Source organism: Pyxicephalus adspersus, chromosome 5 (genome assembly GCF_032062135.1).
Source record: "Pyxicephalus adspersus chromosome 5, UCB_Pads_2.0, whole genome shotgun sequence".
NCBI lineage: Eukaryota > Metazoa > Chordata > Amphibia > Anura > Pyxicephalidae > Pyxicephalus > Pyxicephalus adspersus.
In genome coordinates, this window is record NC_092862.1 from 128,150,784 (window position 1) to 128,164,023 (window position 13,240).

Sequence of the window (13,240 nt, forward strand, 5' to 3'; positions counted from 1 at the left end):
GGACTAGGCATCAGATGTCTGTCTTCTGTAAAGAATTGCTGAAATTGTTTATAAAGGCAAAAGGTTTTTTTCTATAGAATAGGTAAGGGTAAGAACCCCTTTGGATTATTTATGACTGCCAGTTTGCCTCTGGAAAGATGCTCCTTTGTACGAATTGTAAATACTTGTCATCTGAACATTTGTCTCCATTGGAAGATTTACCATCACCCCTTGCTGTGGTGACAATTTTGGAATTCCCTCACTTTTTGCCTTGGTGAAAGTGTTCTTTCCCCACCTTTTCCCACTCTATGCAAAACTGAAGTTTTCCTTTACATACATTAGCATAAAGTATAAGTGCTTTAATTTTTTTATGAAGTTAGGGACACAGTGAGAATAAAAGGATTGTACACATAGATGGCATCAGACATCATCAATGGGCAGGTCCCAATATATCAATAGGCTAAAAATATTGATATTTGTAGGTTTATTAAGGCTTGTTTTAGGCATGACAATTACTTTGGTGTTAAGTTAAAGCAAGATATTTAATAATAATGTTTGTTATTTCTAGCGACTGCCAGACATAAGTGTGCATGCCAAGTACTACATCCAATGACTGCTTGCATGGCCAAATCTGGTCAAATCCCAAAAGGCAGCTTTAATAATGCCCCTTATATCACAGATTGTGTCAGATTTTTTTTTCTTTCTAGTGTCAATAAAAGTACATTTTTGCTGGTTTCTAAAAAGTGCCTCCGAGCTCCTGGACTAGGTTGAGCCTCCTAAATAAAACAGTTTTTTCCACCCCTGTGTAAGGCTATGGCATACAGCCATCATAGTGGGAGGGGATGAATGAGCTGAAAGATGTTGGGGGAAGGAAGGAAGAAGCTTATCCTTGAAAATTAAGTTTTCCCATATTATAAAAAGACCAAATCTGATTGGTTTTTGGATGCTCACCAACAGATGTACTCAGTTAATGCACCCAATTTTTTTTAAAGCTTCCTTCCAATTTCACTGAAGGCCATGTATGTGTACAAGTCCTTAAAGGGTTTTAGAAAGTTCCAAATGGCAATTTCACTCAACTGGTAATAATGATAAGCAACAATGCTTGTTTCGCGTGTAAAAATCATCTGTCAAAAAGATGTTTACTGGTTCCTCTACAATGAAGAAAGCCCACACTCTATATTGCAGCCAGTTCCTTTTCATACATGTCTTTAAATCCTCCCCCACAGTCAAAATGTTTTGCGCTTCTCCAAGAAAAGATACACATCCAATTAGATGTGTTTGCTCTATTTCCAAGCTCGTGTTTAGAAGTGTTTCTGCATTCATAGAACACACATCAATTCTTCAACACAAGTCTTATTTTTCATTGCGGAACTGTCATCAACGAGGAGGTTTAATGATGTGTGATGAGTTAGATTCATTTCATGTTCACCCATCCGTCCAAAAAAGCGGTAAAGGACAAGCATTCATATAAGAAAAGAGTAATAAAACAGATAAAAGAAAACAACGATGGGCCAAGTATATGCAATACGTTGGTGTGGATACATTCAGGTTGTGTTACTAGCTTCCTGTGTTCATTCTTGTGCAGAATTCAACATTACATTCATCAGTACTGTGGCACGCTGTGTGCAAACTAGAAAATAATTCCATAATTATGAACATTGTTGGTCAAGGTCTCCTGTGTTTTTTCTTCATGTGCTTCTCAGGAAAGAACTTTCACTTGTAAATTTTGATTCTTCTTTGTATATCAGATATTTTGTGGTAGCAGCGCAGAAGACGGATGACTTGGTTTTGGCAGTAGTATTGGTGAATCTGAGAATCCAGTAGATAGCATCAATGACTTTCACTAAGAATGTAGAGAACATCGGAACGTCTTATGCCTTGGCCGACAATGCTCGTGGTAACACACAATCATTTACCAAAAATAGAGTTACACTCTCTCGACTCTTGCTGGGTCATATACATCTGTGGAATACAAACAACAGGAATGTCACAAAAATGAATGAACTTGTGGGTAAAATGGTATAAAGATATTACTGACTGATTTCAAGTGTATGTCCAGCCAAAACATGGTGGAGATGGGAAAACCAAACAGGGGTCTTAATAATCCTGCCGCACTCTAACTCAACCAATGTCAATAAAAGGTGGTGTTAGATGGCTTATCTTCGTGCTTCTTCACTTATGCATTGGGCTGAAAGCCATAAAAACTATGATTTTTTATGATGAAGTTTAGAGAAATCTCCTCAAGAGCAATTCAAACAGCAGTAAAATCTGACAACGATCTAATCCTTCTTTACTATATGTAAAGCTAAAATTTAATTGTTTATAGACTACTATAGAGTGAAATTTACATAATGTAGATTATCTGATTGCGATTACATACACATTTTTTTGAAATCTTTGAATCTGTAAGGCTTGTAAGCAGATCACCTATCACCAACTAAGCAAAATATTCCTTTATCTGTTAATTGAGCAGTCATCCATAAAAACATCTGTCATTTTCAAGGCCACACAGAACTGAATTCCAAAAAAAAGTTCAGAATAAAGTTGTCCAACATTAGGAAAAAACAACTTCAATATGCACTGGAATTGCACCATCTTTGGGCACACAATGTCCAAATGCAGAAGATGCCAACAGCGAAAACAAGATCCAAGAAGTTGTCAGTTATAGGGATGGAGAGGGTCATCACGAAAGTATGGGAAACTCAAAGGTGAGTTTGCTATACTGTGCAGGTCGAATATTTGCACATTATGGTTTCTATGGTAAAACACAACTCCTTCCCATTCTTCAGTTTAGTCTGAAGTGTCACTATACTAAAAAAAATTATGCAAATTGAAGAAAAGACCACTAACAAGGAATCTGGTGAGATGTCGCAAACTGTGACCAGGTCAAGTATCCGGTGTGTGTGTCAACCCACTGGTATATTAGATTTTAAACAAGATTTCAAACCAGTATTCTTTATACAGGTTAGTCAATTAGTTTAAAAAGTAAAAACAGTAATTTTTATGGTTTTCTTACCTGCACAAGATAAATCCAACTTATCTTTGCCTTTTGGTGTTATGAGAAGGTTTTCATCTAGGGAGATGACTCGCTTATAAATGGAACCCATAGAGAATTTTCTGGTTCTTCCATCCTGTGTTCCATGCAACTGTTTTTCCTCATCTAATTCATCACCTGAATCTGTGCTTTTAATGCTTAGCCGCCTCATTCTGGAGACAGAATCAACTTCTTTCATGCGAGCAAGGCGGTCTATAGCAGTGCGAACTGGTGTAGATGCAAGTTTCCCCTGTAATGTTTCAATCATTTTGGATGTGCTCCTTAGCCTTTTCTCAGCACTCCGGGTAATATTTGTTTCATTCTGCTCTGAAACTGATGGACATACCAAGGATAATTCCTGATCTAGATGTATGTTCTTCAATTTTTCAACAGCTTTCTCATTCTCTACAGGCACATGAAGGATACTTTTGAAAATCCTTGCTGCCTCATTTGTTGAAAATGAAATTTCGCTTACTTTGCGACTTACATTCTTCTCTGGTTGTGATCCAATACTACACATAACATTTTCTGGGCTATGAGCTTCAGAGCTTCCATTTGACACTAGGGAATCATCTGTCACTTCAATTCCTAGAATCCTAGCAGCTCTTTCATGAAGAGATTCATTCTCCGGAATGTCTAAAAAGTTGTGCTCCTCGAAAAAGTCTCCATTCTGACTTGTGCCACTAAAATGTTTACTCAGGTCAGGAACGGAACGCCCATGATTTCTGTCAGCTAGTGACAACTTTCTTAACATATTATCACCCAGTTGGCCAAATTTTGCTGAGCTAACTTTAACTACATCAAAAAAAGTATGATCAAAACAAGTTTTGTCTTCTTTGAAATGATGGGGTAAAGCATCTGAAACAGGTTGTTTTTTGGTGGGGGAAATCATATTTGTATGACTTTGTTTCAAAGGTTCTTGTTCTGATTTTCCTTTCAAAGGTGCATTTGTAGAAATGGCATCTCCAGATCTCCTCACTTGAACTTGTTTTTGTTCTGATGGGCATCCATCAGACAGCTTTTCCAGTTGATTTTTGGCCTCTTTCACTTGGGAAGATTTGCATATTTCAGCAGTCCTCTCACAAATGTCATAAGTTAACTTTTCTGTACGCCAATTTTCCGACTTACTTTGGAGGACCTCAAACATAGGCACCTCTTCTATCTCTATAATGTGACGACTGTTATTCAACATTTCTCTCCTCAATGCTGTTCTTGTGGAAGACATGTCTGTCGGAATCACTTTACTTTGCTCTCTAACAACATCCTTTTCACCATCATTATTAGAACTTTCTGGTTCCTGAAATTCTTTATTTAAACTTTCCAGTTCTCTTATAGCATCCCAAGGGCGTCGGTTGACAGGTTTCAAAAGAAACTGACCAAAAACCTCTTTCTTATTGCATGGATGGTCTTCCTCAACCTCATTCTTTTCACACTTTACTATGTTATCCTTTCCATCAACATTTACAATAGGGAATTCACGGGATTGCTCTGTTTTAGGTATCTGTGTTAACAATAAGGATGTCCTTGAAAATGCACTGTTGCTGGAAGGTGCAAATCCTATCTGACCTTTAATACCAAATACATTTGCTCTCATATTTTCTCCTGTTGGAGGGCCAGTCTGGGATTGGGCACAGTCTGGGATTGGGCAAACTTCTATGTCTGTTAACACTGTTTGAGTTTGCTGATCTTTGTACTGATCACCTGGCCACGAGCCAGTATATGTCAGCTCCCTGTGTTGCAGTTCGCCAGATCTGAGGTCATTTGCTTGTTTATTTTCCTCTGTTTTGAACTGGGCTTGTTTTAGTAGCTCTGTATTATTGTTCAGATTTCCTGTAAGTGTTTGTAGCTCTAAGTCACTGGAAGATGCACTTAAAAGCCTTTGCTCTGGGAGACCCGCATTGCTATGTTTCAGCATGTTCATCCTGTCTGTATTGTCCATTAAACGCTTGTTGTTCTTGCATATATCAGATGGGCTTGAATCAGATTTTACTGGAATTGAAACCAAGCAAAATATTGTTTCGTTTAGTTTCCTCTTGGAACTTTTTTTGCTAAAAACAAAAGACTCAGGTTCAAACTTTTTGACTTTTGTTACTGTTTCACAAACACTGTCAGAATGGGTCTTCTTCAAAGACAGTTTGTGACTGGGCTCACTGTCCTCCGGCAAGCTACATGCTGTAGCTCCATCCCTATTTTCAGGGAGGGGACAACACATTTGATCTGGGATGGAGATATGCAACCACTGTTTATGTTTTATACCTTCTCTTTTCACATGGTGATGTCCTAAATTTTTTGGATTGATAAAGGCACTATCTTGTTCTCGTTTGTGAAGGTTACTCTCCTGATTTACATTTTCAACCCTACAAGAATCATTTACGGAAGAGTGTTTTTTACTGTGGTTGTGTTTCTCGGCATCCTTGGCTATATGTTTGATACGAGGGTCATCAAAAGGGATATATTGTATGGAGTGTTTACAATTTTCTGAGTGCCTGTGGCTGGCTGGTTTAGTGAAAGGACCATTGTTTCCGAGAAAACAGATGGTTTTTTTGTCACTTGTGCTGGTTTTCTCAGCTGAAATATTTTGCCGTATGCAGTCACTTGGTCTAGGCACTTTTTTAAAAGGTTTATTGGCTGCATGTACAAGAGGTGGGGACTTGTATGATGGAGGAGGTATGTAATTAGGGGGTTCCATGCCTGAGTCATGAGCACAAGATTCCTGGGGGGGATCTAGAACTTTGGGAGATGAGTGATGTTCATCTTTCTGTTGATTATCCTTGTTTTCACCAACCTCTACCGTTCCCCACGTCTGCTGGTGAACTTCATATGATGGTGGTTTTGAAGGTCGAATATATTTCGGTTTTGAGAAGGAACTCTTGCTGCAGTCCTGATTAACAATAAAATTATCCTTATCTTGCTTTTTGTTTTCTTTAATGCAAGAGTTGTCTCCTGAACTTGAAGTTATAGCCATGTGGCATGGACCTTCAGGAGAATTACCTTTTGAAATGAACTGTATTTTCTGCTTACACACAAATGGGCCACATTCTGGATTTAATGAGATTAAATCTTCTAATTTTTCAAAACTGCCATCCGATGTCTGCTGCTCCACTGTTTTTACACTTACTGTTACTTTCTTTCTTGTCTTTTCCACATTTTCTATTACAGTGTTGTGACATTCCTTGGAATTTATATCCCCAATGTTACATCTCTGCTTTCCATCAATATTTATTGGCAAGGCTGGCTTGTCTGCTGCACCGTTTTCTCCATGTTTGAATAAAACACTGAAATCTTGGCCTTTCCTTCTCCAGTACTGAATGTCTTTATCTGTCCTTGCCCAGCATGGCCGTTCAGATTGAAACCTGTCCAAAATCCTGCAAAAAAAAAAAAAAAGTATTAAGTATAAAAAGGTCCAATGAAATAGATGAATGAAGACAGCATAAAAACTAGGCTCTTGAGGATAATGCTCAATACCTAAAAAATAAAATAGATAGCTAAGAATTAGCCTGATGGTGATTTTTTTTTATGGAGCTTCCAAAAATAAAGGCTTGATCCACTAAAGATTTTGCTCTACCCTCCTCCATCATGCCCTTCAAATCTTTCCATTTGGATGGATACTTACAAACAACCTTATTTTTAGATGACTGCTTTCATGCAAATGTGTTAAAAATGACCATGGCCAACTCCTCACTCTTTTTTTCTTTGGTTGTTCTATGTCATTGCACCTTATTGTCTCCTAATTTTGCCATGCACTCTCTAAGTCTCATTTTTACTGCACAGATTCATGTATGTATACCAATTGTATATGCCTATTTATACTTATACTCATACTTGTTACTGCCAACAGGTCCTTCCCTGCAGTCATTTCTTCCCTTCTATCATCTCTTGTGGGATTCACCTTCAAGTGGATAGTTAAAAATAAAACTACAAATAATATTTTATGATTTAAATACAAACATCAAGAATGATTATTCAAGAAAAACATTATTTCACTGCATTTTTACTCTCTGTGAAGTCACTCAGTAATTTCTAATCATTTAGAGCAGTGTTTCTGGACCTTTCTAATATGGGGGGACCCCTTAAAATAACTTTCAGCTCTTAGGAAGCCCCTCTGTTACAGTTACTATATCCACAGCTCGCAGTATGTGAAGGGTGTTCAGTAGAAAGAATGCTTCTTACATTGTTGGCCAGTGGAAAGAATGTTACCCCTACAGATAGCCAAAAAAATCATTGGTGTTATTTAAACTGACCTGAGAGACACAAATTTCTGATTGCTCAATGAACACCTAGCAACCTCTGGAGGAACCGTATGGTTCCATGAAACCCTAGTTGAAAAAAACACTGATCTAGATCCAAACTGCATCATGATGTAGGAAACAAGAAAACAAAATAAACTTCATAAATAAAGGATGCTTTAGGAAAGCAATTTGGTATGTGTGTTGCCTTTGGGGTTTTGTATGTGCATGTGCTGCTATCATGTTTGCAAATAGTAGTTTGCTTTACACTGACCATAGCACACTGTATACAAAAACTAAACAGCATTTTTCAGTACATCTGTTCATATCTGAAATGTATTTTGGGCTTGGTGTCCAGAAACTAGCTGTCATAATTCCTTTTCACATCTGAGCCACTAGCAAAATGATAACAGAGAAGAAATGAATTTGACACAAATAGGACGAGGATGTGAGCAGAATCCAACACCAAATATTCTGTTCAGGTTAAAAGTGCAGAGAGTTAATTCTTGGCTAAATGCTCTGCGCAATTCTTTTCTTCAAGAAAGACTTTGTTTCATTGCCTCCTCAACATACATTTTAATGATGGTTTAGGATATCATTGAGTAGGAGTTTTTTTGTTGAAGAAAGTTAACTTTGTATGATATATAAATATATTCCAATCACTGTATCTCAAAAGTAAGTTCTACGCAAGCAGGAAAGAATTCAAATGTAATTCCATCTTCTTGGGAAAAAAACATACTGATGCTAGGTATTATGAGGTCTATATATATATATATATATATATATATATATATATATATATTTATATATAGCAGTGATTCTGGCATTCACCAAACATTCTCTACTGGAGAATAAATTACTGGCCTTGAAAATACATGCACCTGGAAGACTCTATTGGAGAATATTTGCTGAATGTCAGATTCACTGCCCAATGTGAATTTTTTGATTCTTATCACAATATTTTTTATTTAAACTGATCTTTGCAAATTGAAGTAACACTTCTTCATTTGTTTCATAAATTATATATATATATATATATATATATATATATTTATTTAATCATATCTAACCAAATATTGATTGTACTGATTAAGTAAAGTTATTTTGATTTCAATATGATGCATACCCAATAATAAAAAAGCTGCCTTTCACTGCCAATTTTCGATAAACATTTTGCTTGAATATCTAAAATGGAGTTGAATTGATTAATTCAATATTATTGCTAATCATCTGAAAATATAGCATAGGGTATAACGCACTTTAGACTTACAAGGAAAAATGGATAAATGTTTTGTGTTGTTCAGAATCAATCTTGCATTTAAATAGCTTAAAAAACAAACCCATGGCTGCGTGGAAATAGTCAGTTAAAACCTCCCATCATGGAAATATTGAACGGCCTCCAGAAAAATGATGAAATGTTTCCTGAACAAATGGCAGGTAGTCATCTAAAATAAAATGTGCTACTACTCTTGGAATATATGAGGTATTACCAAAAAAATGCAAAGATAAAGATATAACTATGATATGTAAGATTTGTATCTGGCATTTTAAAATGTTGTGATTAGAAAGAGTTGCACAGGTAAGGCCATTCACATATATATTTATGTCAAATGTGTTTTGAACTGTTGGACTGTAAAATCTATCTATCTATCTATCTATCTATCTATCTATCTATCTATCTATCTATCTATCTATCTCTATCATCTATCCACTCTCTTTCTCTCCATCTATCTATTCTCTCTTTCTCTCCCTTAAAAGCAATCTCAGTAAAATGAAAGTCACAGCACTGATTTTGCCAACATTGGGGAAATACAAGTTTTCCACAAAAAGTCATGCATACCTGTAAAAACAACTTTTTTGTTGAATAATTACAACCTTAAAGTTATGTTATGCTGAGGCTCTGGGGATAAGATTTCTGCATTTAAAGCATCTCTAAACCTAGAAAATAATTGTTTTTTATTGCAACCTATCAGTCTTTAGACATGACAACAGTAACAGCCTTTGTACCTTTACTTTTACCTTGTGATTCTTTCTTATATGGTGTACTTTATCTACAGAGGAGCAGCATGGTCACCCCAAGCTATTCTCCTGATTTGGGTTATAAAAATCTTCTATCCCCATCTTTACACTTCAGGCAGAATTGAAAGGTATTGTTCTATACATATAGAAATATATGTTTTTTAAAAAGAAAACAAATTCAGCAACCACATCTAAGGACTGGTAAGCTGCAATTCATGGGTTGGTATGACCTTTCAACTCCCATCATAAAGGTCATTAGGGTTGCCTATTACAGTGTTCATCCAGATGTTTGCATTCCTAGGTCTGGCTAACTGCTGTGGTCCATTTTGCCTGTTTGAAATGTTAATGATTTATACATTATAGAACAATGTTTATTAACCAGGGTTGCTCCAGAGGTTGCTAGGGGTTCCTTAAGCCATGAGTAATTTAGACCTCACATGTCAATTACCACTGACACCAATTATCTTTTTGGTTATCAGTAAGGGTGACATTTGTTCTAGTGTTCCCTGAGATCTGAAAATAATGTCAAGGGTGCCACCATGTTAAAACTGAAAAAAGGCTGTTGTGGACAGTACAAAGAAAAAGGTGGAAACACAACAAAATAGCTGGAAGCACCGAGGAACTGCAGGTGTGGGAAAAAACGGGAAATTTTGGCAGGTAGATTTTACTCTCACCAACGGTGCTGGACCAGCGGCCATGACTTTAGGATTGGACATGGCCACTGACAGAAGTGTCCGTCCACATTCCAGAGCTGGAGTGTGGAGGACAGGGACTCCTGCTGTCCATGGAGCTGGAGGTGAGTATCAGTAAGAATTGTGTTATCCCATCCAAACGTAAAAATAAACAATAAATTCTTCATCAGTAGGGAAAGGGAAGCAATTCCAGTTACTTTATTGTGAGCAGAATCTGGCTTAAAACAAAGAAATGAAGGAAGATGATACACCGGGTGCCTACTCTGCTCTGTTACACAGTTCATATCAATACGTATTTCCAAGCTCTAAAAGACAGACCAAGTTATTCAGACAGGCTCACTTAGTCAATTACATGGATGAGCGCAGTTAACGCTGCACTGACCCACAGCCACTCTCACAACTCCCTGCAGAAACACAGAAATTGAAGGCATCTAACTATCCACATTTGGTTTTAGGGTGATATATGGAAACAATGCAAGTCAGCCTAGGAGAATTAATTTACACAAAACAAACTTTTCAGGTATAATCAACAAGAACAATTCAAGAAAATGGCTTTTAATAACCTTGCAGCTGCAAAGCTTATTATTGAGAACAGGGGTTCTATAATCAAAATTTATATTCAAATACCTGGACTAAATCTTTTTAGTTAATGTGGGACCCTGGGCAGAATTTGTTAAAGTTCTGTACTTGATAAGAGGTATAAACTAATGTAAAAGGTCTAAACGTGTTAAGGGTCTGTTGAGAGAAAGGAATTAAGTTAGCTGAAGATCTGTGTATCATAAAAAACTAAATAAGTAATACAAATAGCTTGCTTTCTTATATCTTATATCTAAGCTTTGCCAATTTCATGCAGCTTCTGAACAACTACTTCCTGTCTACATGCACACCAGCAATGGATTCACAGAATCTGTCAGGGTTAGTTTCTTGATGGTGATAACAGTGGCTCATGCATGTGTAATGTGGGCTGGATGGCCATATGAGTTCTTCACCAGAAGCCGGTGTGACAGGGTGACAACACGAGTGGTAGGCAAGCACAAACCATTGCTTCCCTAGTACCTAAACAAGAACCTTCAAAGGATAATCACACTGGGAGACCTGAGCAATTTTTCTGTATGATCCCAGCACCCCTTTCATTAGCACCGACTCTTTACATGCACAAACTTCAGAACAGATACCAGACAGCCACAATGGTGGATTGTGCCTATGCAATGTGTGGCAACAAGGTCACTTGTAGTCCCCACCAAGGGTGTAAATGACAGAGTTATAATTGAGCACCACATTTGGGCCAGGCAAATGAAAAACACCCCAGCAAAGCCTTCTTGGGAGGGAAAATAATTTTATTAGATGGATTTTTCCTTGCTGATCACTATGGCTTCCTTTAAAGGTCTGGACAATTCTGAGGGTGTCAATACAGCATTTTTCTCTACTTTATACAAGCATGTATGCTTGTACAGTGCTATCTGGTAAATGAAAAAATTAATAGCTAGACCATGCAAGATCTGGTAGCTGGACAAATAATCTATGTAGACATCGCTCTAATCCACCACTGTAATTACACCTTGTACCTTTAGTGGCATTATGCAGAATGGGGACTGCATATGAAATACCAAGTTCATATACAGCTGCATTTATCCCAGTGACTAATTCCATCTTGGCCAGTGTACATCTGTTCAACAGAACAGTGTTTTGTCCAAAAGTAACCTTTGTTTTGGCCATACGGTAACACCATTGTAACAGACTGCTCTGCCCTGATACAAACGGGGATGATCTCAATATACTACAATAGAAGGAACCAGGTTCTTCCGTGTCTGTCTTGGATAACAGATGGAAAACTTCTCACATGAGAGCACATGTGGTTGGAATATGTTGGCTTTGCAGTAGCAAAAATATATTAGTGCCTTTCATCCAAAGAAATCCTGCAGAACATTGCAAGCTACACTTGTAGGAGCATGCATAGAGACAATAATACCTGTTGATGTTATTTACCTCTAGAAAATTTTAGATTGCTCAAGCCCATGGTCTGATAATCTATTGTGTACACACGTTTGCATGTGTCTGAAGTTGCGGTGGATTACGGCATCGGTTCTATTGACTGAGCGTTTACTTTTTTAAGGACCATACATCTACTTTAACTACATTCAACCACACGACAAAGCAGTTGTCTACCTCTACAGTTGACAGCATAGTAGTTGAAGATGGGCGGCTGGGAACAACTAACAGTGTGGTTTTTACCGCAAGTCTGAAAAGGGCCTCAGTGTTGAAGTTACTCCACCATATACTATGTGACATACAAGCAAATACAAGATAGATGATTTCACCCAGCAGCCCCTTCTGGCACTCAAATATCACTTATGTGTAAACTTGTGGATCACCATAGGGCCCTTTTCAAATGATGTGTTGCAGCCCATTCATTCTAAAAGGTCCGAAAACACACTAAATGGATAAAAAGTTTGACTGCACCTATTTTTTTTTTTAAAGCGGCACTATTAAACACATACCATGTTCATTGTGGTCCGCTGCAGTGCATTGACCACTACTGTGTGGTCTAAATGAGACCTAAAATAAAACTGCCTTGAGAGAAATACAGAAGCTGCATTACTGAGTTCTCCCAATACTGGTTGCTTGGCTTATTAGTATATTATTTCAATACCTTGAATAGATATCCTGGAAGAAGTAGCATTTTCGAAAAAAGGTTAGCAAAGTCAGTCCCTATATTTCTCTCAGAACAGGTTTACTTAAATCCCTCTTCACAACAGGTTGTTCCATTGCACATATGTTGAAGCCGAACTAACATTCCACTTTGGATTAGGCAGGGCATTATTGCAAAAAAAGGCAAGGCAGGCAATATCCCTTCTCCAAAAAATATTAAAGAATTTAAGTATTACTTTCCTGATCTATCCAAGGAACTGTCAAAAACCCAGCTTTCCCCGCACTTGCCAGGACTGAATGAACTTGAGGAATGTTAAATCATTCTGGCCCAGCTATCAAAAATTGCATATAGGAAGAAAATAGGGAGAAATATATGGTAGTGACCTGCAACAGAACAGGGACAGGTGAGTACAGGGGAGTTTAGTTCTGCTTTAACATGGTTTTTGGCTGCTTAAAGTGCATTGTGTTAAGCAGCCCATTTATTAAGAATACCAAAATGCCATGTATTACAGATACACACTGTAATACAAACACTTTGCCACTTGTTGCCACAACACATGGATGTGAAGCCTTACACAGAATTTTAGCAAAAGCCTTAAGGTAACATTTTTTTGCTATTGATTGTATCACAAGAGCTCCAG

At 37.4% G+C, this 13,240-nt stretch overlaps 1 protein-coding gene across 2 annotated transcripts in view; it reads right to left on the reverse strand.

The window, feature by feature from the left end:
* Positions 1-262: 262 nt before the first annotated feature.
* The window catches only part of JCAD (junctional cadherin 5 associated), a 60,346-nt gene continuing 47,368 nt past the window's right edge, over positions 263-13,240 (reverse strand). For both annotated transcript variants that reach the window (XM_072412667.1, XM_072412668.1), the window contains exons 3-4: positions 2,996-6,378; positions 263-1,941 (exon numbers count right to left, since the gene is read on the reverse strand). In XM_072412667.1, coding sequence (XP_072268768.1) covers positions 1,907-1,941; positions 2,996-6,378 — 3,418 coding nt within the window. In that variant the 3' untranslated portion in view covers positions 263-1,906. The remainder of the gene's footprint in view (positions 1,942-2,995; positions 6,379-13,240) is intronic.